Source organism: Periophthalmus magnuspinnatus, chromosome 20 (genome assembly GCF_009829125.3).
Source record: "Periophthalmus magnuspinnatus isolate fPerMag1 chromosome 20, fPerMag1.2.pri, whole genome shotgun sequence".
NCBI classification, from domain to species: Eukaryota; Metazoa; Chordata; class Actinopteri; order Gobiiformes; family Gobiidae; genus Periophthalmus; species Periophthalmus magnuspinnatus.
This window is the reverse complement of record NC_047145.1, coordinates 14410120-14435569: the sequence shown is the minus strand read 5'-3', so window position 1 is coordinate 14435569 and position 25450 is coordinate 14410120. Positions and strand designations below refer to the sequence as shown.

The following is a 25450-nucleotide window of genomic DNA, read 5'->3' as shown; positions in this document are numbered from 1 at the left end:
ACGCAGACGACGCTAGCCAGCCACACCACCAGCAGCTACCACCCCCATAACGACTTCTACATTTCCGTGCACACACGGGAATCAGGCCTTAAAACTAACCACTATTGAACTACAGGTAAGAACCACTTCATTTACTTACAATGTCAATGAAAAACGTGTCCTTTCTAGATAAAAACAATAGATTGAACCGCAGCAGGCACACCGCCTCCGTTAAAGCTAGCTTCACGTTGGGGATGCTTGGCTGTCGTAGCCCGATGTCCTCCGCCAAAATCGGTTATTGTAAAAGCTCAGTTTATTCTGTATAGTTTAGCATTTAATAATGAGACTCCTCAACTCGCGTAATGCTAACGTTAACATTAGTTATGTGTGTACGCGCAAGGTCATTCCGTGAAATGTTTTACTTGTTAAAATCCTAACAGAACACTGTAACTAGTTAGTTTAAGGACGGGTGAAATGCTATAATTACGCATTTGCTGTCCAAAAACGTTGATCAACAAATATACCAGCCACCAGCCACATTGGTACCTTGTAGAATGCTTAACATCAAAGTTACGACGATACCTAGGATATTTTTAGGATGTTATTTAAAACTGTGTTATTGCATATTTTCCCACAGTTCACGCCTATATAATAATAATAATAATAATAATAATAATAATAATAATAATAATAATAATAATAATAATTATTATTATTATTATTATTATTATTATTATTATTATTATTATTATTATTATTAAAGCCGCAAGCGGCATCGAACGGCCCTCGCGGGCCGTGCTTCGCACTTGGCTGACCCGGCACTCCCTGTGGGTGGCGCGGACGCGCCACTGGTCCCTTTTTTTATTGCGTCTTTGGGCTGAACTTGTCACCAAACAAGTCAAAAGACATTGGAAGTGCTGATGCACATAATGCAAAAACATGTGTTTTCCAGGCATCACCATGGCAACACCGTTCAAAATACAAACTTGGCCCCCGGACTTTTTTGACGGGCACGACCTGAAGAATCACTGTGCCAAATGTCACATTCCTCAATGAAGCGAATAAGTCATTATAAGACTTTGAAATGTACGAAAATTTGGAAATTTTCCTATTAGGATAACATGGGCTCTTTCGCGCATCGCCATGGCAACCCCGTGAAAAATATGACATGGGTCCCATTGACTTTTTTGATCAGGATGACATGAAGAGTCATGGTGCCAAATTTCACATTATTCCATGAAAGTAATATTGTTCCCATGAATGGGAAAAATTGGGAGATTTCCCATTAGGATAACATTGGCAGGCTTCGCCCATTGACTCAATGTTGCCCATTGACTCAATGTTGCCCATTGACTCAATGTTGATGCTGACTTGCTAGCAAGAACAAGTATGCATGTCCCATGCCTACGGCATGGGTTGCTAAGATACAGGAGTCTGTGCACGGTGCGATGGGGCCACGAAGTTGAAAACTTCGTGAAAACAGTCTGCAACGATGAGTGCATGGGTGGAGTCCATGCACTCATCATTGCGGAAGCAATAGGCCCTACGCCCTTTATGGGCTCGGGCCCTAATAAAAAAAAAAATATATATATATATATATATATTTTTAGCAAAAACAATATATCCGATAACACATATTATACGTTTTTTGAAAGCTCTCGACTTTCCCCACGTCACCGTGGGGGCAATGGCGAATGGCCATGACATCGGGGTCCCCCATTGACCTCCCATTGACTTCCATTCATTTTAGCAGTAACAAATATGGCCCATGCCTGCGGCATGGGGGCTTGGATAGGGCTCGATGCCAGGAGTGTGTTTGGGGACAGGAGCACTTCGCGCTGCGTCTGTCAACATTGAGTCAATGGGCGAAGCTGACATGTTAGCAAGAACAAATATGCATGTCCCATGTCTACGGCATGGGTTGCTAGGATACAGGAGTCTGTGCACAGTGCGACGGGGCCACGAAGTTGCGTGCTTCGTGCGCAACTTCGCCCATGCACTCATCGTTGCGGAAGCAATAGGCCCTACGCCCTGTATGGGCTCGGGCCTAATAATAATAATAGTGTTTTCTAGAACTTTCTTACTTGAACGGTTTCTATAGTAACACTATCATGCGTCGGCGCTGATTGGTCCATTGACAAGCGCTGAAGTTGGTGTTCATTAGAGAAAAAAGTGTTAAGATTTGCTTGAAAAATGTAACGCTACATGTTCATCATGAATAATTAACTTATTGCTGTCTACTCTGATTGGTATAGTCACGCTGGCAGTGTTCTACCTGTGTTTTCACAGTGGATTTGAACAGCACGTTTTCAGGAGCCTGATATCGAGACGAGTGTTCTTGATGCCATTTAGATTTTCAACAAAAACTGAAGGATTGACTGAAAAACTGTCAGCTAATACTAGCTAGCTTGTGACTGTAGTTTTATGTGTGAAAGAGTTGTTTAACAGCACCTGTTGTAGTTTAATTAAACCATATTATGTTAAAATAAAGATCAGATTAAAGTTTAACAAGCTTTAGAAAAAGCAATACTGTATTGGCTGCAAAGTATGGCGTAGGGCTCTTATTTCATTATATAATAATAAATATAAATTATAAGGAATTTCTTCAAAGCCCCAGATATTTCCTCCTGTTTTTTCAGATCTCTAATTGCCCAGGCCACACTGTTGTAAGTAGAACACATGTGTGAGGGCTGGTAAGATGTGCCTCTGGATGCTCTCAGCTGGTTCAGTACCTGCATATGGCTTATGCATATTGATGTGCGCTTATTTACTTGACTTATTTGTGCAAAGTAACCCTTTGTGTTTTGGGATGTAGAACACGTTTGGATTTCTTCTTTCTCTGATTCACAGTTAATTTAGCCAATGACCACATCCCCATGGTTTCACCTCCTCACTGTTCTATATGTCCTAGTCACAGCTTTTAATTGGCATTTGATTGTTTTTATACCCTGGTGTGCTTTAACTTGGAGAGTTTCTTTCTTAGGTATTGTGTGCGCCATGAATACATTTTCAAAAACACACTTACTGTGAACTTGGTTGTAACCTCTTCAGCTCTTAAATAATGCTCCCACACTGATGCTTCATGGGACTGACTGACCCACATGCAGCTTTCTTTCTGAGGCATATTTCACTCTGTGGAAATCCATTAGATCTGACTTAGCTGCTTTGTGATGCCACTGTAGGCACAGCTCTCAAACAGATATATACAATACAAAGAGACAAGAGCGCTATAGGTTCATTTAACAAGTTGCTGTGGGGTTTGCTGATGGCTGAAGACCAACAAAGACAAAATTATACTCAGCTAACACAGTTTGAAATGCCAATCTCCTCACTGTTTTGGCGCATCTAGTTCCACATCCCAATCAAGAACTATTCCTTGGCACTACCATGGGCCAAACACCCCCAAGCCCTTGCACAACCATAACACAAGCACATAAGACCACGAGTATAAATAGCAAACAGAGCACAGTAGACCTGGGACATTATTTTTGATTACAGATACCATATTGTCAGCTCACTAAAAGCATTTAAAGGATGCATTATATATGATATTGCTTTGATCAAAACACTGTGCGTTCCTTTGATGGTAGACCTTCAGTCAATTGTAAATAAATGGAACACTTGTGAAACCATAGCCACAAGAGCTTAAAAGCACATGCCACTTCTAAGTCTTGTTCCAGTGGGGAAAATCATGCTTTGCTGCTCTGTATAGACATTTCCACATCTCATGCTGGATTATGTATAAAAATATAGTACAGAAATGTGATAAAGGTCATCTGGCTAGTGGCTACATTGTGATGAGTAGAATTTGACCCTGAGGACAATTTTCAGTTTCAAGATGGCTCAGCATATTGTAAAGATAATACAATATAATACAATATAAGGATATCTATATTTTAGTAGTTCTTGCATTACCCTCCGCAATTGTGCTTGGTTTATCTGTTACCTTAATATTCAAAGTAATAGTTGGTAAAGGTTTACATAACATCTAGTTCTCCCAACATGGATATAGAATACTGCAGGGCTGGACGATTTGGGAAAAATTTTTTGGGCTGCAATTTTGATTACTTTTGCAAGTTAACATTTTAAATGTGTCAAGCAAAAACCCCAAAAAGACTATAATATGAACTGACAAACCAATACAAGAATCACATGCATTTCAGAACTTGTTTGTACAGATCTACAGGCTTAGCAGTTTTTATCCAGAATAAGACAGGATTTTTTTTTTGTTTGTGGAGAAAATGGTACTTTAAAAAATGGTACTTAAACATTGCATCCATTTGAATGAAATGTTTAATTTGTAATGCAAATATTCAGTAATAGATGTAACAAATTTACTTATTCATGGAATCTTCATATTCAAATGCTCATACCCTTTTGTTTACATACTACTTTTTAGATTACTGTTTTTTGTGGTTCTTTTTTAATACTCCCAAAATGATTGAGCATTTGGGGGCACATTAACCAATCAGCAGATTCATGACTTTTATTTAGACGTGTTCTGTCTTGTTTCCAAGTTTAAAACTGCATATCTTCACCATTAGGTCAGGTTATGAAAATACTTTATCCGTCTTCAAATCCAATAGTGGAACATAGCTTTTTTTTTCTTATGCCTTTAGGCTAAGTGATGATCTCCCAGTTATTATGTAATTCCTTCAGGCTTGTATTTAGTTGCCCACTCTATTTTGGTGCAGTTGATTACATTGTTGGGAATTGACAGTGTTTTAATGTCCTTGCCCCTCCTCCCCTTTACACGGTTTCAAACTCTGCTCACATAGCTATGCTTGCTTAAGATTGTTTGGATTTATCGCCGACAGTGAACATGTCTTAACAGAACTTTTGTCTCTCAGCAGAGCCCCGCGTAGAGGACATAGCCATGGGGGAGTACTACCAGATATTAGGAGTCCAGAAGAATGCCACACCAGACGACATCAAGAAAGCGTAAGTGCTACTCTTAAATAGCTGTGATGGGTCAACTCTGAGCAAGCTGACACAAATAGAGACTGAGACCTTAATGTCACTTTTAAAAGACAGAGGTGGAGTTCACTCCTACTCTCTGTAAGACTAAGAGTAAAGTCCACACAGGTTTACCACAGTCTCTTTAAATCTTTTGTCTTGCTAATATAAACAACAAGCCTCTTTAATAGCAAGGAGGCACTAATGTTACATCGTGAAGTCACAAACAGCTGTTGAGTGTCAATACAGGAGGACTGTTGTGGTGATTTTACATAACATTATTAAGATATAATTCTGAACATTCAATGCACTTGTGAAAAATTAGACTCCAGTGAATATAGCAAATCAATCAAGCCAGTTGAGTATAATGTAACTAAATGTCAAGATAAAAATCTATATTATCACACATGAATTATAAAACCTTCTAAAGGGAGATTATTACCTTGTCAAACTGCTTTCCTGAGCAACTTGTTCAAAGTCTTGATTATAAGGCTCCTCTATTTCTGAAACTGAAAGTAACCATAGACTTTGAAACTAATCAGTCAATTTTGATTTGATGTATTGAATATGCCTGTTTTAGATTAGAAAAAAACTGAGACAGCATTAGTTTTTGCAGTTTTTCAGATTAACCATTGACAAACAGGTTTTGAACAAACACTCATTACAACTGTCGAGCCCTGGATTAGATGGATTGTGAGGCTGTGCGACCTTCAGCCCCAGAATCACTGCTGCTTTTGCACAAACAGCTGATGCAGCGGACACCTCTGTGCTCATACTCCTCACCTCAATGACACTGGGCTGTCTTTGTCATTTATGCCACACTCAACAATGAGCTTTGCTCTTTAACATGTTAGTATGTGAAAAGAAAAACTTAAGTAGAACATCCTCTGTGTGTTTTCAGTTACAGGAAACTTGCATTGAAATGGCACCCAGACAAAAACCCAGACAACAAGGAGGAAGCTGAGAGGAAGTTCAAAGAGCTGTCAGAGGCATATGAGGTGCTTTCAGATGGTAAGAGCTGTGTGATCAGATACAAATATAGGAGTCTTCTGTCATCTCACAATTATTTAATATTTACAGTGACATTTAGTTGGCTATTGATGTATTATTTATGTATTCAGTCAATTAAGTGTTTTGGTCAAAGACACAATGCTGGAAATCGAACCGCTTTACCACCCGAGTCACTGTCACCTCAGTATTGTAAGTCACATTCCAAGTGCCATACTGTAAAAGGGGCAGTTTTTTCATCTGACAGCCAGAAAGTTAAACAAGGTTGAGAAATTCTAATAGAGGTTTGGACAGTAGTGTGTTACTAGCTATTAATCTAAGTATGTCCCACACACCCATTGAGAAAACCTATGCTGTTGGCACAAGGATTGCACAATGTTCTTACTGTCAAGATCTTTATCATGTTCTAGTGGCTTCAGATCTGTTAGTTTGAAGCAGGAATGTCTGACTACATCCTCATTATAGTTTCTCACTTAACATTTACAAATCAAAAACTCCTCAAGCTTTTTACAGAACAATTTGTTCTTTAAGCACTAAGCAGTATTCTCAGTCTTATCTTCATCTGTCGCAGAAAACAAGAGGAATATTTACGACCGGTACGGCAAAGAGGGCCTTTCAGGAGGAGGAGGTGGAGGTAGGTGACTCATAAGGACTCCAGTCTGCCTAATTTCTTATTATGCAAATGTAATTTCTGTTATAACATTGTTCCGTCATCAAAAACATCCCTGGAGTTGTATTTTACTTCGTTCACACTGGTTTCAGTATTCCTCAGAGAATATGCTGTTTGAATTTTCCCTGGATTGTTACTTCACAGGTAGAAAGTATACAAACAAAATCATTGGTAGACTCAAAGCATTTCACTCGTCAAATTACATTTTATTCCTTCTGCTGCCTTGTATATTACGTATTCCAAACGTGATTATCATTAGCAACCAAAGAGTCAAAGGTAATGCCCCTTACTGCCTGCACCACTAGTTTAGCAGGGAGCGAGCGCTTAGCAATGCTCTCAATCAAACCTGTTGCTAATGCTAGAAGGAGCGACCTCGGGGAAAGAAGGCGTCTGATTTGTCTGTTATTAATACTCATATCTTGATTTACGGATACAATAGCAAAATTGGAGCCGGAAGTGAGCATGGGCATCGGCTCCATTGCCTCTCCTTGGTCCATTTATATATACAGTCTATGGGAGCACCCAAGCTGAAAAATAATGTCTAGTTTTATACATGGCCATTAAAAGTATCATGAGATTCCAAAGCAAAGGTACTTAAGAGCATGTTTAAAGGCCAATAACAATACACATAATGTGATGCTTTTAACTTAATTCTACCACAGTTTAAAATTTAACTCTTTCTTTTCCAGGAGGCCATTATGATCACTTTGGCGGCAGCAGCTTCACATTCCGTAACCCCGAAGATGTGTTCAGGGAATTCTTTGGTGGCAGAGATCCATTTGCAGATTTCTTTGGTAAGCATGTGCTACAGTGTTATGTGAATCCTTATATTTCCCATAATGCATTGCATTGTTCATGCCTGGTGCACGCCTGTGGAGTAGATTGACATGGCTCACATCAGGAGGTCACTGCCTCTAAATGTCAGCTGTATAAAAACACTTGAGTTCACTGTTGGAAGTGGAGCTCTCTGTTACCAGTGCACCTGTATCATTGCATTGCAATTATAGGTCACATTTATGCTACAAAATTTCAAATGGTGATTGGACAATAGCACAATATAAGCAAGTCAGTTTTTAAAGCATTATCCAAACAAAATGTCAAACAAATTTTAAAGATCATTGTTGTTGTTTTTTTTTTTAGGGGGGGGGGGGCTATCTGCACAAATGGCTTTATTAATTCTACATCCTATAAACAAAACATTTTGCCTGTGTGATTTACTACCACAACAACTCTGTGCCATAGTTACTTTAGTTTTCCGATGTAATTGTGTTTACCAAGGTCATTGTAGCATTTTTAACTAAGCCCAGCATTTAAACCATAAACAGGGCTGAGTCATCTGCATTTTTACAGTTAAACAGAAAAATACACCATAGATCCCTGCCCCTAACCTATTGATGCAAAATACTTCTTATCACGTTTAGAGCACTTATTGACTAGAATTCTCTTCTGAGAAGAGAGTGTGCAGATTATCAGTTATTAAGAACATTTTCCAATGACTGTAGTGGGAAATCACAGGATGTAGAAATGGGAAGGTGTAGTCAGATGTGACCTGTAGAGGGGAAATCCTTGCATATACTTTTCTGTTGTAGCTATGTCCAATATGGACAGTGAGTGAGTTTGTCGTCCCTTTATATCCCATTGTAAAAAAAAACAAAAAACTGACCAGGGTTATTCAGTTTCATTTGTGGTTAATTCTAAAATGTTTGTCTTGATACAATTTTGAAGATGATTTCAACACTAAGGAAATTGCTTAATACTTGACTGACCAATTTCCATACCAGAATGATATTAAAAACTCTTTTTTTAAGACAAAATACTTTCTTTAAGTTGACCTAGTTATGCAGGGTATTGATGAAAAGAAACAATTATATAAGCTAATAAGTTTTAACATAAGACCATTTGAGAACCACATGAATGTATGCAGGAGTATTCGTCTTAAATACAGTCTTTGTTAGTGCTTGTGTCAGCAGCTCCACTGATAAACACAGTGTAGTATTGTACAGAAAAATAACATTAGCCTCTGCCCTGGTTCGCCTGGGTCCAGCTAACGGCTGATTGGAAGGCATGTGTACTTCACCCCACAGAGCTCTAAATATGGAGTTCAGACGCAGGCGGAGGATAGATTTGACCATCTACATCACTCTACTGGAATGCTTTCAAAAATAGCTTCCGTATTAAAACAAAGCAGATGTAATAGAGGCAAGTGTGAGTGGACCCATGTGTCAAAAACATGCCTGTTGCTAAGCTCTGATAGTTAGAAAATCACATTAGATCAGAGTGAAAATGTTCATTCTAAAGGAGGGCGAATCTTCTTGGTGTCTGAAAACTGAAGGTCAAGTTGTGTTTAGACTGGGGTTGCTTTATTGTGCCTCCATTGCAACAGGATATGAGACATTTATTTTTAATTTGTTTCTTGTTATGTTCCCTTACTAAAGTTGGAAAGGCCGGACATGTTTAAAACCATGTCGAGCCTTTGGTTTGAGCAGAGTAGGGTTAGCAGCAGCTGGTCCAGTGGATCTGTCACTGTCCCTCCTTAGAGTAGAGAGCAGAGCAGTGGGAGGGCTCTGTTTCTGTGGAGGACTAATGCACATGAAGAGAAGGGCCCTCAGCCAACAACCACATGCACTCTGCACACTCACAAGCAAAAAACAAGGTCGCTTGGTTTTAGACACAGATATCCCAGTTTTGTCTTAAAGGTGTACTATGCATCTTATCCAGTGGAGGGTATGCCACCTGTGTATTTCCATTGAGATGTTTTAGTTTTGCCTGAAATGATACACAGTATGGCATTAAACTTAAATTAAACTAAACAAAAAATCTTGCATTCGGTATTCATTTATTAAAGATGTTTGTTGCATAAAAAATACCTGGAATGAATTGATATGCATCCTTAGTGTGAACAGGCTTGCCTTTCCACAGATCTGACCTGTAACTTGGCCTGGTGACAAGGTGGCTCCTTGTCTATATTGTCATATATAAGTTAAATGCCATACTGTTGAGTGTTCAAGGCAAAGCAATTCATCGCCATAGAAACAAGCAAGTGGCATATCCTCCACCACAAAGGTTACGTAGTGCGCCTGTGCTTTTGCCGGACTTGTTTTAAGATCATGCTATTTCACTGATTAATTTGGCCGTTTTTGTGTGCTTCAAATCTATCCATGGATTACAGACCTTTTCCATTGCATTTAATAATAATAATAATAATAATAATATATTATCTTTTAAATGTTTTGAGCTCCTCAAAATGGCATGTATTGCAGGAAAAAGTTATGTGACATAAAACATGAAACACTACAAATATTGTAGTTGTACAAAACAGAGGTCTTTCTTCCATTGCAAGTGTGCATTTTAAACATAAGTGCAGTAATCCCTGAGTCATGATTTAGGCTTGTGTGTGTTTAAGAACTTGTTTTATTTTATTTATTTATTTATTTATTTTAATTAGGACAGTGCATATTAATCAACATGTCAACAAACAGCATCAATGTAAATATGCCGGAATTAGCACAATAGCTACTTTACACCCGTTGTCCTAAGGCAGGTCAAAAACAGAAAATTTAAAGAAACACAGACAAACCAAAAGTGCACATAGACATGACAACAAGTGAACCACAATAGACCATATTCCGAGTTTAAGATGTCCCAAGAAAAAAAAAAAAAATAATAATAATAATAAAATCTACATGTGTGAGCATGTTTGATTATTTTTCAACCAGTGTTTCAGAGTGTTCTTGAAGGTTGAAAAGGAGCCACAGTTCCTGACATGGGCAGGTAATGTGTTCCATGACTGTGATCCTCTGACAGATGTCACCATTTGGCCAAATTTGGTCCTGCGTCTCTGTACGGTACAGTCTCCTCTGGTCAATGCTCTGGTATTAACTCGGTCAGTCGTTTTTTTACTTATAAAATCCATTAATGGTGGAGGAGCAAGTCCATTTAAAACTTTAAAAATAAGGCAAGCATCCATAAATACCTGATAACTTTCAAGATCCAGAATGTTATACTTACTTTAGATATTACAATAGTGATACTGTAGAGGCTTTTTATCCAGTGTTTTCAATGTTTTTTTGAAGAGGGACTTTAGGGGCTTCAGGATGGCCTCTGATGTGTGAGACCATGTGGTATAGCAGTAAGATATGTGACTGAATATCATGGCATGCATATACGCCTTTGCTGATTCTGTCGTCAGATAAGGTCTTGTGTGTTTGAAGTTTGACAGATTTAATTTAATTATATAAGAAATTTTTTTAACATGCTGTTTAAAATTTAGGTTAGAGTCAAAAACTACCCCAAGGTATTTAAATTGTTCAACCACATCTAATCTCTCCCCATTGACCAACACAGATGGTTGCTCACCCCCTGCTGGCTGTCGAGAGAAAAACATGCAGACCGTCTTTTTAGTGTTGAGATGCAGGCCAGAGTCATGAGCCAGTAGGACACTGGTACCATGGCACCGGAGAGCACTGCGGCAGCTTCATATTTTGTTTTTGCATGAGTGTACAGTACAGTATCATCTGCATATAATTGCATTTTTACACTCTTACAAACATTTGGTAAATTGTTGACATATAAGCTAAATAAAATTGGACCTAATATTGAGCCTTGTGGGACTCCAGCTGAGCAAGTGAGTAAGGTTGATTGTGAATTTTCAATTTGTACAGCTTGTTTTCTGCCCGACAGGTATGATTTCATCCAGCAGAGGGCATTGTTAGAGAAGTTAAAATATGTTAACTTGTCAAGAAGAACAGTATGATTGATAGTGTCAAAAGCACGTTTCAGGTCAAGGAACACAGCACCCACAAAGCCGCCCTGATCAAGTAGATGTTTAAGTTTTTCTAAGAAATAGCAAGTGGCTGTTTCTGTGGAGTGATGCTTCCGAAACCCAAACTGCATAGGATGAAGAGTAGTTTCACTGTTGTTCAGGTGTTCAGTTAGCTGTATAGCAACCCATTTTTCAGCTATTTTTGAAATGACTGGCAAGATACTTATTGGCCGATAGTTCTCTGGTTTTGTTTTGTCTCCTGCCTTAAGTACTGGGGTAACCCTGGCAGTTTTCCATGATAATGGCACGATTCCATGTTTAATGGACTGATTTATTATATGTGCAATTGGACTTGCGAGTATCTCTTTGTGAAGCTTTAAGAAGTGACTTGACATGCCAAATATGTCCCTGGCTTTTGAACTTTTAAGAGCTGTTATTGTAGAGGTCTAAACTACAGGATTATTTTAGAAACCACAGAGTATATGCAGTTTACATGACATAATATATTACACAATATATTACATTTAAAATTACACATTATTAACCCAATGTACATGATAATTGCATCTGCCTTGGTGCTGTCCTGTTCAGACTAAATTAAGTAAAGTGAATTAAACAGGTTACACATTCTTGATTTGACTGGGTTTATTTTATGTCTCTCTATCAGGTGTAAACACTTTGATGTGGTTAGTATTTTACAGCATTATCAAACCTAAGTAAAGCCAGGGCTTTGCTTCCACTGTGTTCAAGGTGGATGGAGAAGACTTGTTTTAGTAAACAGTACCAAATGTAGCCCTTTCACACTGAGGTGACCCAGATTGGTGGAGCATAATTAGCAGCATATCTGTAGGGCTGTCATTGGTCTAAAATTAGTGTGTACATGCTACTTGCATTTGAAAATAGTGTGAGTAGGAAGTTTATCAAATATGCTTTTGTGCAGGGGATGACGATGACTTCTTCAGCGGCTTTCACAGTCGACACAGAGGGGGCAACCGACACCCCATGGGCGGCTCTGTCTTTGGGTTTGGGGGGTTCCCAGCTTTCGGACATCATGGCTTCTCAACATTTGATTCAGGTGCAGTGATACTTCATTTTTATATTGAAATGGTATTATACCATTAGGGTTGACATGGTATCCAAATCACTTTTTCTTATTAACCTCATGTTACAATATTGGTAAGATATTATAATACCCCTTATTCTTTGAGATTGCCTAATACACTATGCCACTGTATCAAAATAGTGCATTTAAATCTACAAGTTTACAAATTGATTTAAATTTACAACTATGAATTTTTATTTATACATTTTTTTCAGATTTTGGTTCTTTCGGCAATATGGGCGGCGGCTTTACATCATTTTCCTCTTCATCGTTCGGTGGTGGTGGTGGTGGTGGTGGTGGTGGAGGAGGAGGAGGGGGGATGGGAAACTTCAGGTCCGTGTCAACTTCTACTAAGTTCATCAACGGCAGAAAAATCACAACAAAACGGTACCGAACAGTCAAGCTACATTTGAAATCTTAATATTTTTAGTTTTACTTGCTAACATGTTTTCACTTTCTGTGGTAGGATTGTGGAAAACGGCCAGGAGCGAGTCGAAGTGGAGGAGGATGGGCAGTTAAAATCTTTAACAGTTAATGGTAAGGAGCAGATGCTAAGACTGGATAACAAGTAACTAAATCAAAGCAACATGAAAAACTCCCCAATGACTGTGGATTGTTTTTCTCTGTCCTCATCTCAACTTGAAGAGAGTTTTCTCATTTTAGTAGAACAAGGATAGATGTTCAAGATTTCTGTATATTTGTATTTATTCCATTGTTTGGGGGGACATCGTCTAAGAAGATTTTCTGTTATTAGGATTTATGTTTTAACTTCTGCCATATGCAAAAACAGGGTGCATAAGGTGTGATATTGTAAGATGCTGTATACAGAAGCATGTCATCTTCGACCTCTTTTCAGTTTTCATTTGACTAGTTTAACAAGAGTGACCACAACTTAACAACTCCATCACAGTGTCTTTAACTTTAAATGCACATCGCTAACCTGTTAGCTGTCATCATGCGTGTGATCTTTGACTGATATAGGTTATTTAATGAATTTATATGAGAAAGTGCATTTTCTTACTTTCAAGTGTGTTTCTCAAAAGCAGTGTGTTTTTTTGCATGGTTTGTGATTTCAGGTGGCTGCTTTTTAGTTTCACTCGTAACTATTAACACTGTTGAGGTGCACATGAGCTGTTAACAGACTGACAGGGGATTTTTGCATTCTTTGTACAATAAAATAATAATAATAATTTAAGAGTAAATAAACTTTCAGATTCATCATATGGAAATGCTACTGCAGTTGCTTGGTGTTTTTTGATTGCTTGTGTGGCTTTTCTTCACCAAATGAATGAGTGCTCATGCCTATTCACATTTAAAACATTTGCTCGCCAAAATAAAATAAAATCACTGCTTGGTTTAAAAATTCTCACAACCCATCTTAATCTCAGAAAATGCTTGCTTCACCCACTAATTCCTGTGATTTTCAGCGGGTTATAAACATTGTAGTTCTGCCACAAAGAAACAGGTAAGCCCAATTATTCTTCTAGGCTTTTTCTTTCGGTAGGAGACCATGAATTGGATTGAGAAAGCATTTTGAGTTCTTAGCAGTAATTGGTTACTAAGTTCAATGGCATTTAAACGAATCACCAAATTGGATTTCTTAGTTGAAATTATTTCCAAGTGATGCTTCATAGCCTCTTTGACTGGGCTAAATTTGTTGAGTCCATGTTCCAGGTTGACTCAGGGGTCAGTGTGTACACAGAAGATAGTGTGTGTTCTTCTTGAGGAATGTGCTCGGGGCTGGTTTATTTACTCAATCCACCACGCCGCATATTTTAGAGAGTTAAGTGTGAAACACGCTGTGAGAAAAGGACAGGGCGAGGCTTGTGTGTGCGTAAAGATGCGTCGTTGGCAAACTCATTTTTTTTTTTTAATTATTGGGCTATGTCTACTTTACTGTAAACCTACTATTCCCACTATACTTGAGTAATCTCTTCGTTTCCATAAATTTCATGATACCAGCGAGTCAAGGCTAGTGACGGGACACTGCGCCTGCGCGGTGCTGTTGCTAAGTGACAGAAGTGCCATAAACCAATCACGCTTTTCTTGATCCACCCTGTCCTTGAGCATGTTTATACTGCAGAGATTATGGCCTATTATTACTCATTGTAGATAAAATGACATAAGGAAGTGTCAAATTACTGTAAAGGAAGTGATTTGTTTCATTGTTATTTAGGTAAATTATTAACCTCAGTGGAAACCAGCCACCAAGCATTCTGACATCGTCTCGAGCTCACAGAGTAGACTACATTGCATGTAGGATATTTGCATATTTGAAATATACGGTACTTTTATACAATGTGAGGCGTAGAATCAAACCTTATATATTTTGTAGTAGCGGGGCGTCCTCTGCTGTATAAAAGGTGGTACAACAAGAACATATGACCTTAAATGTTCTTTTAGGGTGTCACCACTCGGTGTCACTGTTTCTTTAAAAAACGGCACTGATTTAAACTGCAGTCAACTGCATTAAATTGATGTCTGCAAGAACATGCCAATGTGTTGATAACAATACCAAAACATTAATGTACACCTATTCAAAAATCAAAAGCTATTGAGAGAAAATCACTGAACTGTCAAAAAGTGCAAATTTAAGTCAATACTTAAAAAAATTAGAAATTGTGATGAAATAAAAACTAACTCTTGTTATAATCTGTAGGCCTTATTAGACAGGGACATCAGACCTGGAATGCATTTATTTGGGCCCTTGAATTCCTTACTTGCAGTTTATGCCAGCTAACACCAGGGAGGCAACATGGATATAGACTACTTCCAGGATTGGAATAGTTGCTCGCAAAACTCAAGGCTTATCATATTTCATGGATATCGTGGGTGACAGGTAAATTACTGTTGACATGGCATTTATTGTTGTAGTAGGCCTACAGTTCACTGCCCTTGTCACTAACAGGCTACAGAAATGATCAGAATCAGCATTTGTGGGTTAGTGAATATGTAGTTATATTGTTTCCATTATGAAAAACTCCATGGCTCTTTCCCCCCTTTTGGGAGTATGACATCATCACATTCTACCATCTGAAAACCACCAATTGTTCCTCTGACTAATAAATAGCTGCCCCTCTTGAGACAATAGCTGAGAATGAAAAGATCTTGCACTGTATTAAATGGATTGAACAATACATGCCTATTAAAAGATGACAGTATTGCCCTTTGATATTGTGTTTGGCTAAAATTAATTAAGTGATAATGGAATAGGGGACCTGGAAGTTTATCACACAGGTAAGCGAAGTGAATATTGATCCTCTCCGGAAAAGGCTAGGACACACAAGCATGTGCACAACTTTGGCAGTCAGTCACATGTTCTTTCTATAATCCAGCTATCTAACTTGCTCCACACAGCATGGCTGATAGCATCTCTGGATTGTGTGAAAATGGGAAAATACAGGTTGGGATTAGTTGTTTTTTTTCAAAGCTGGATAGAGAAAGGAGTAGCAGGAGTCTTGGGGGTAAAGCTTACAATTGTTCATTTAAACCAATCCAAAAGGGTGTCTCTGGGCAGGGTCACCTCTGTGCTGCCCTGATTGAGTGAGGGATTTATAATAACCTGATTTGCAAAGTTGAAAAGGGGGGAATTTGAGCCTGCAGCCTGCAATTGCATAAATCACACTTTTTATTTGGAGTAAACAACCCATAAACGCTCAGCAAGGTTGACCTTAGCTACAAAAGGATGACCCCTGATGAGAAGGGTGTGCAGGGGGAATAATAACAAAGTCATGTTTTTTGTCTCTTTAAGTGCTCTCAAATCTTGCATATGAATTAAGTGCTTTAAGTATCGGGTTGGACAATAGATTATATTTATAAAGGTCTATATTTTAAAACATCAGGGTACTCATTTGATCCTATGAATGAGTTGTTACACTTTTTTATTTTTTCAGTCACTGTAAGGCTCTGATTGACAGGTGGATTTAGCCAGTCACAGTGAAGTGTGGGCTGTCTGAAGCAGCAGATGGCTTGAGTTATGTCTTAACATTATAGGCTATATAAAGATACTAACTGCATAAATCATGTCAAAATAAAAGTTGTGATCTAGGCTCTAAAAAAATTGTGACAGGGTTTTTCCTCTGTGCTAAAATGGGCATTTAAAGTCAACTCCAGTGTTGGTTGGTTTGCTTATTTCTTAGGTTATTTTGTTAGGTTATTCAGGAAAAGAATCAGTACTATTATGTCATTTCCAAGAGTAGTGAAAAGCCAAGGAGAAAATTATCCATTTTGCTCAGGAAGAAAAGTATTTGTGTCATTCCAAAAGAGGGCTGGGGGGCAGCAACATTACATCTGTAAAAAAACAAATATGTTAGAGGTATGTACCACTGTGATAAGGTTTTGGTGGCTCAGTGAGTAGAAAGTTTACTTCTGAACTAAAACATTTTTTGTGTAAGTTCAGGCATGGGTTATATGTGTTCACAATCGCCAATGCTTGATTTCCCTCGAAATGTTCCACAGTATGGCATAAACCTATACCTATTACCAGTTTCTTCAATTACAGATGATTTGTTACATAACAAATAGCATGTGTAAACATGCATTCTTACTGTGAGCAGGGTTGCCTCTCCACAGATCTGGATGTTAACTGTTTGGTGGAATCATCCACCTGTCTCCATGGAGATTGATACATTTAATATCATAGTGGCAAAGCAATGACATCTCCATGGAGATAAATAAATGGCAAATCCTCCACTGGAAAAGTTACATTAGATGCAATTTTAAGTGATGTGCACAAGAGTAAGAGACTCTTTCAAAAGTTGTTATTGATCAAAAAGGGTAAAAATTGGGTAACGGCAGATATTTTAACATACAGGCTACATATATGATTTAAACAACTTTTTGTTTCAGTCCATATTTTAGGGACTGGGGTGATATGCTTTTTGTCACAAGTCAATATGATTTTGACACTTAGGACCTGATACAATACTAAGAATTTCAACATATACACAATATAAAGCAGAAATGTCTCTAATTAATTGTGATTTGTTTAAGTCCAGTCTCACACAGGCTGGATCTGAACCTCTGTTCTCCCTCTAAACAGGAGCAGGTTCAGCGTGGCTAGCATCTGGCCCCCTTTCTTCTCCCCTCCACTGCCTTAATTACACAACACAATGGCGATGAGATCTGCCTGTAATCTCGCAGCATAATAAGTCCACCCTCCTTACTATGCCCCCACCCCGTCCTCTCCTGCACCCTGCCTGCCACTAATTCAATATAAATGTAAATTAGAGAAAAGAATAACCAAATCTCATTTTATTTACATGACTAATCACAATAAAGTCAGAAATATGAATGATGGACGGAGGGAGGGATTGTGCAGCGCTTTTTGGAATAATCCTTTCAACTTCATGTTTTGTTGTTTACATCAATATAGCTATTTGCACGTGCAGTAATAGATGTGTTTATGTGTATTTCCTCCCCTGTCTGAACGCATTGTGTCAAACTGCTCCAGGGGTCACAAGCAGGTAATGTGTTTTCCTTTCTTGCATCGCACATTTCTTGTCAGCTCGGTTGAATTCACACAGCACAAGAAAAAAAAAAAAGAAGATTTAAAAAGTGAGGATGCTGCACCCCAGGCCCCATGCAGCCAGAGCAGACAGGGGGGGATATAGGTTTGTCTGTGATTCATTTTCAGCCACCCTTTGCTCCACTCTCGCCTACAGAGATTGGAACGGAAGACCCCCCTGAGGACGAGTTTCGGCGGCGAAGACAGAACACCCTCCCTAGCACCAGTTCGCATCATCAGAGGTACCTGCGAAGCTCCGCCCACAGCCCGTCAGAGGAGGAGGAGGAGCACGGCACGACCAGAGGTAAATTGACATCCAATGAGCATGACAAGGATATTAAAGTAACGCAATGTAGCTTTAAGACAATGCATGTTGTGTTTAATGCAAGGTTGAAAATCAGATACAAATCAATATTAAAACTAGTATCAAATCTAGATACTCATTTGAGCAAGTATTGATAAAAAAAAGTCACATTCCCCGGACAGAAATGAACTTTCCTAAATAACTTTAGAATGATCTTGAGCTGTATCAGAACAACTATTGAGATCACACAGACTAGTATGAGTACATGGACCACTATGGAACCTGCCTGGGTGACTGAAGGATTAGGATTAGTATTGTGATAACACTAGTTAATAACATAACATCTCAAGTCCAAGTAAAATAATCAAAACATGTCATATTTGTGAAACTTTACTAAGCAGCCAGAATGGATTCAATTTGGTTTATGCCTCCCAAGCATCTCAAGCATGTTTTACTTGACTTCATTATTTATTTAATTCTTCAGTCACACAGAGTAGCCACATCTGCCTTGGGGCAAAAACACAATGACATGGCTCATGGCTACTATTATTATTAGGTAACTATCTATCACCAGTTAGTTAATGCACTCATATACATGCAGACAAGAGTGAGGTATCATGTTTTGAATTGCAATCACTTCAAAAGGGTTATTTTCCCCATGAATTTTTTATGGCTCTTTTGGTCAATAAGAAAGATGTGCGTGTGAATTCTACCAAAATATATAGTACCATACAGTACAATACAAGTTTTACAATCTGCAATCAAGCAGCTCAAACACTTAAAGTGCACATGACAGGTTTTCATGTTTCTAATTATTATTTGGTTTAGTACCTGTGAAATATTTATCATAGTTTTAGATCAGATAAGTAGCAGCTTGTGGAAAAAAAGTTGTGAAGAAAAGTTCAAAAATACAGGAAGTACTGCGCTCTTAACAGAATACCTCTAACTATGTCATCAACATGAAAAACTCCATCCAAAATATGGGGACAATTTACTTGCAAGAAAGTAATAAACATGAATTTTATAAAGTTAAGTTATTATTTATTTTTATTATTTTAGTCATAACTGTTGTGTAATTCTGACAAGTTTTGGCCCTTTTTAACATTATGGTAACAGTTGTGGAATAACCTCTAGGTATCTCATATCTACTGCCCATGTCCAACCAAGATTTTTTAGTAAAGTATTAAATATAATGTTAAATATGTTTTTTTGTGAAATTAGTTTAGTTATATGCTCTTTAATAACCACTTATAAAACTTGCACAATATTTTTTTACGTGGCATAGATAACCTCACACTGCATTTAGAATTAGCAGAAATTATGTGAGCACAAATAAACCATTTTGCACATTTCCATTAATCATATCTCGTCAGTGTGTGTCTGTACAAAAACGACCACACTGCGCTCTGATTGGCACGTGTAAACACTGAAAACAGAGGTGTTCATTAGCCCGTCTGTTCTGCAGCGCATTAACCACTAAAGGTCAGAGGTCGCGGCTGTTTCTCTTCACCCGGTCACGACGTCAGCCGGAGAAAAGACGAGCAATTATCTCCAGTACAAGCTCTGTGAATGGTCCGTAATGGCGCCTTCGTTAGTTTGGTAAAGAAGCTTTGATTTGGCAGTGCCGGGTCCCCGCTGCGACGCAAACAAAAGCCTTAATTCTCTTTGTGCAGGGATGACATGAGGAGCTCTTAATGTGAGGCCTGGTAGGGGAAGGCTTAACTACTGCGGCTGAGTGGGAAATATTGCACTTTCTTATATACAACTTACATATAAAGACATCTAGATAAGTTATATGAATGCAAGGCTGCACTATGTAACTTTTCTGATTGGGGGTTTGACTCCTGTTTGTCTCCATCCAGATGTTATTGCTTTGCCCGGAAAGTTCCTCAGTATGGCATTAAACTCATCTACCTTGCATTTATTAAATTAGTGTTGTTTTATTGCTCAAACATACCTTGAAAAACAGCAACTCTTACTCTTCAGAGATCTGGTGGGACAACCTGCTTGTCTCCATGGAGACAAGGCAAAACAAGGACATTTCCATGGAGACAAGCATGTAGTACACCATCCACCAAAAAGGTTACACAGTGAACCTTGTATGTTGTATTCAAGAATAAATAGTGAACATTTCAAGATCAAATTCATAGGTCAGATATGTAGGAAGGTATCACGTAATATTAGATTAGATACTTACCAACAAAACAAGACAGCAAAAGAAATGTAGTATTAAATGCATTACTGGTACATGCTCTCGGAACACATAATTAAATAAATAAAAATATATAACCAGCCCACTATGCATTACCTTTTTTACGGGTGTAACTTTGAATTCAAATCTTTCCTTTGTTCATGTTCACAGGTCACGACACAAAGAGGAAGAAGATGTGGCTAAAAGAGTCTGACCCCAGAAAGAAACGATCTCCTTGGCTTTTCCATAGATTTGGCGGATTTGGGTCATTTTTTTAGACTACACCCAAAAACTGTGTACTTCCAACACGCCCTTACATCCCACGGCTCTCCTTATCTCCTGTTACATAACTCACTCATAGTATTACATTTCATCCTATAGGGGGCTGTCATTTAAGTGCAATTAATGCCAAGTTTGGAGTTTGTATTTGTTTGAATGTGGTAGATTTACATAGCAGAGTTGCTATGAATGCACGGCTGTGGGTGAAAAAAACAGTCAAGGTCGAACTTAAGAAGTGGATATTTTTGTTCAATGCTGAGAAAATATATAAAAGTGTAAAGTCAAGCGAAGTGATGTATGAAAAGGTTACTGCTGTGAGCCTATATGTGCTGGCAACATTCAATACTATACGTGCAATCATATTCTATAGTAAGAGTCAAGGATATATATATATTGCAATAGGATACAAGTGAAAAGAGTAACTCGTGTTCCAAGTGCCTGTTTTGTATATGGACGTGTGGACATCTGAGCAATGTTCATTTTTTATGGACTGTTGAATAAAGGCACAAAATCTTCCCTGTGTGGTGTAGACCTTTCTCTTGAATCAGACAGGAATCTATATATATATGATGTGATATGATATAATAGGGGGTGCTATCCAAGGACAGACTTCAATACATAACAAATACAAACAACCTACATACACAAAAACAATAAAATAAATCATATGTGCAAAACAAAACATATAGATATTAGAATTAAAAAAAAAGAAAAAAAGTTTTATATCTGTTTTATATTTTTGATACAGGAAAATAAATGTAAATTGACAGTCAAATTTAAGAACAGCTCTCTGGCATATGCTTTGGAGGAGACACCACTGCATAATCTCCAACTAGTTAAACAAAATGTGTTATAGTAACTTTTCTATTTCTAGATTGGGGTAATCCTTTTCTCTATTAACTTCCTACAAAGTCTGTGCACCAAACCACATGTTTTTCTAGAAAATAAAACTGGATTCATTGCACAGCTTGAACTTGTATTGATTCTTAACTACATTAAACCTGAAGTATACACTTATTTAAACAACAATTCTGGTCAGTTCTTCACAAACACAAAAAACAGCATTAGACCTAAACCTATAAACCCCTCCTCTATAGAGCAGTCCCACCTGAGCCACACGTCTGCCCTGTAACTGCTCCCTCCTGTAACACTAATTGAATGTAGCGCACTACGCCCTGGATTTTCCCTGTCAGGAGCTTGGAGGCGGCGGGCTCTGGTTGAAGAAGAAGTCGTGGCATTGGGCGATTATTTTCAATGAGGCTGCAGTCTGTTGTTTTATTCATGCAGCAGAACTCAGCACATGACCCAGCAACTCATTTGGCCCTTGTTCCCATGCAGCCGCCGGTCTCAGAGGGTTTAATTAAACTGTGTGCAGGCGCTGGCCCATCTCTCCCTTTTCCTACCCTCACTCTCAGTCACTCTCTCCTCCTCTCTCTCTCTTTCTCTCCCTCATTCTTTCTCTCCCATCTTGCTTTTCATTTCAAAATTCTGACTTTGTAAGAAGAACGCAGTGGAAATCTCTTATTGACTATCAGTCTGTGGGTTCATGGGTCTAGTCAAAAGATCTCCTGGAAAAGAAAACAAAATTTGTGCAAAGGTGCCTTGAAAATATATTTTGGGAAAAAAATTATAAAAGGAAAAAAAACAAAAAAAACAAAAAACAAAACAAATTTTCAAAATAAATTGAAAATAAATAAATAAACATGAACATTCAGCACATCTTCCAAGGCACTGGTCTCATATTGCAATGATTAAGTAGGACCTAAATACAAAGACTGTACGCATAAATCTTCGGCTAACGGTTTGACATCACAGTTAACATTTTTTTCCCCTAAATTGTAAAGAACTTTGTGAAATGCTACACGGATTTAAACAGAGATAAAACAAAAAAAAAGATAAAATATCCTTTATTCGGCCTACAATGATGAAATTTCACTGTTGCGATGCACAGTTTAAGAACACCAAGAGAATTTGTGATGAATCAAGCAAGAAAGAAAAAACAAGCTTGTTAAATATTTCCCCCAAAACGTTTCACTCAAACTTCCACACAATTCTGTATTTTGAACAAACACTCCAAGTGAAAAAATCGATTTTACTAAAAATTGAAAATGAATGTGTGTAAGTAGCTGATTAAACGTCCAAATTTGTCATCTCTGGAATCACAAATTGCATCACCATGTTTTATTCATGTTGCCCTCAAGTGGCTATTGTTTGACCTGTTCAAACCAGATGGCCCCTTTATTGTTATTATAATAAAAGTGAAGGTGGCTGCAAACACATTGTCTTGTGAAAAAAAAACAAAAAAAAAACACCTTGCATTTTGATTTGAAACCAACGAACTAACTGGATTTGACACTCAGAAATGGTCACTTCTAAGACAATTTGCACGGTCAAATGAGTGCAGTGAAGCAGTGGTAAGAACGCTGCAAAGGCACACCGCCGCCTGGGTGTAGTTCAGCGTAGAACAGCTGTCACATCAGGATTAAGGTGGAGCTAAATTGGACGTTGAAGTTTTCTGTCTTTCCTTGCAGCACAACGCTCTGCAGATTAGGAAACAGGAGACATCATAGTGAGGGTCCTTCTGCAAAGCTAGGAAACCAACTAGGGAGATTTTTTACAATAATTGGGCAATTCGCAAATCTGTGTTGAAATGACTGTCAACAAGAAGCCAGTCCTAGTTTACCAGTTGGAATAACTTGTTGGGATTAGCATATTTTCCATAATTATCTCCACTAGTCTGTGATGGGCCTTTTCAATAGTTGAGGTTTGAGTGTTTATGCTAGACTTATAAACATTTTAAAATAAATAGAGTAAATGGTAAATTATAGTGAATGGTATGGAATTATAGTGAATTTACCCATGAACTAAGTCTATTGATAATGTAATTAAGATTGACTATAGAAGAATATATCTGCACCTGTGTGTCACTGTGAGTCAGCGACTTCTCAAACTATGAATTATATCACCACGGCAGCAGCAGAACCATCACCCGCCTCAACTTCTCCATCTCCTCTTCTTCACAACCACCAATGTCCAGACTTCATATCATTCAAACATGCATAGATGACATATAAAACCACTTTATGCATGTTTTTGATGAGGGAACAACATTATAACATAGTAGAAAGCTGCAAAAAGTAAATTCTGCATAAGTTGTTTAAGTGTTTTAAGGTGCAGAGCTGTCATAACAGAATACCTGCTTATCATGTGTATAGCTATATGTCTCTTTCCCTCTTTGGTCAATGTAAGTTTTGTGTGCTTCTAAGTTAGACTAAGCACAAACTACAAAGAGCGAACTTCCAGTCTGTTCTGTGTGACTCAGCCAGTGTTTTGTCCCGGGCCGATGTGAGGGTCAGCGTGGGCGAGCCGGTGTATTTAGTGTAGGCGTATTCTCTGCTATACCTAATGTGTCACTTATGACTCTGATGCAGCTCCCACTCCCCTCAGGCACATCGATGTATTCTCCTCTCTGCCTTGAACTGTCCACTTATCACACTTAACTTTCTCCTGCACTGATGTTTGACGCACCTAAGAACAGGCTTATATAAACGCCATCACTGCTGCAGATATGGGTATTCATTTAACTGGATGGATGTGTAGTAGTTGTAGTAGTATTGCAGTCTGGCCACTGGTATTCTGGCTGATGTGCTCTTGGGCAAGACAGTTTGCCCACCATATCTGGATGAATGTGTTGAGTGGCAGGTGTGTAGTTTTTCCAGGGCAGCTGTGGCTTCAGATGTGGCTTACTACCGTGTATCACAGAGGGACAATCTGGTTATTTAATGTTCTTATTGGCAACTTGTGTGTAAATTCAATGGGACTATATATGGATTTGGGACTATATATAAATTGTTCAGATTTAATTATGTATAGAATTTAACTGCTGGCTAGTTAGTGTAGGATCATCGACTAGCATTTTTAGATGATTACCATTAAAAATACACGATGTAACTTTTCTGATGGAGGAGTGTGCCATGCACCTGCTTGCATCTGTAAGTATGTTATTACTTTGCCTACAGTGTTTAAAATTATGACATTAAACTGATCTATTCTGCATTTCCATTGCAAACCGTGAAAAACACACTGAAAGAACAAAGTCACAGGATTTGTCTAAAATAATATGGAATTCTGTTGCATGTAATAAAATTATGTTTAGGCTTTCAAAGGCTTGTTTAGGCTTTTTGACACCCTGGATACTTAAACTTTTATAGTTATTATTAATGTATTTTTTATTATTTTATTCAGTTTACATCTAGGCCTGCATTCAGCATCTAATGTCCTTAAAAGTTTTAAAGTAAAATAAGTACACACAAAAAAAAGTCTTTAGTTTTCCACAGTTCTGTATTGTCTTGAATCAGTGCAATGACAAACAGCCTGTTTGGAGCTGGACAGTGTGAAGACTTACTCCAGTGAAGAAGCTCAGGTTTCCGTCTGTGGACACAGGAATAAGACATGGTTGTAATTTGATCTGCCTTGTGTTGTACACATTTAAATATACTGACTGCATTTATTACTATTACACTAGACAGACCAGTCCAGGACAGAATCACACTGAACAATACAGAACACGCAGAAAGAATCCTCACCATGGCAAAAGGCGTTCAGTAGCTCAGTTGGTGTTAGTGTTTGTCCACTGATCCGAAGGTTGGTCCCGCTCTCGACATAAACATCATTGGTTGAGCGGTCAGATCCA

General features: G+C 38.2%; 1 protein-coding gene across 2 annotated transcripts; it reads left to right on the top strand.

The window, feature by feature from the left end:
* On the top strand, positions 1-21273 carry dnajb6b (DnaJ heat shock protein family (Hsp40) member B6b). 2 transcript variants are annotated; one of them, XM_055230051.1, is made up of 10 exons: positions 1-115; positions 4833-4920; positions 5837-5946; positions 6515-6577; positions 7303-7407; positions 12316-12450; positions 12693-12864; positions 12944-13014; positions 18141-18287; positions 20650-21273. In XM_055230051.1, the coding sequence occupies exons 2-10, from the start codon at positions 4856-4858 to the stop codon at positions 20754-20756; spliced, it is 975 nt and encodes a 324-aa protein (XP_055086026.1). In that variant the 5' UTR covers positions 1-115; positions 4833-4855; the 3' UTR covers positions 20757-21273. The 2 variants fall into 2 exon arrangements, with proteins under 2 accessions (XP_055086026.1, XP_033841860.1); XM_033985969.2 differs by having other exon boundaries at positions 4830-4920.
* The last annotated feature ends 4177 nt before the right edge of the window (positions 21274-25450 follow it).

Coding starts and splice junctions, on each gene's coding strand:
- dnajb6b (XM_055230051.1), top strand. CDS start 4,856: ATGGGGGAGTACTACCAGATATTAGGAGTCCAGAAGAATGCCACACCA. Junction 5,947..6,514: donor ATATGAGGTGCTTTCAGATG/GTAAGAGCTGTG, acceptor CATCTGTCGCAG/AAAACAAGAGGAATATTTAC. Junction 7,408..12,315: donor TCCATTTGCAGATTTCTTTG/GTAAGCATGTGC, acceptor GCTTTTGTGCAG/GGGATGACGATGACTTCTTC.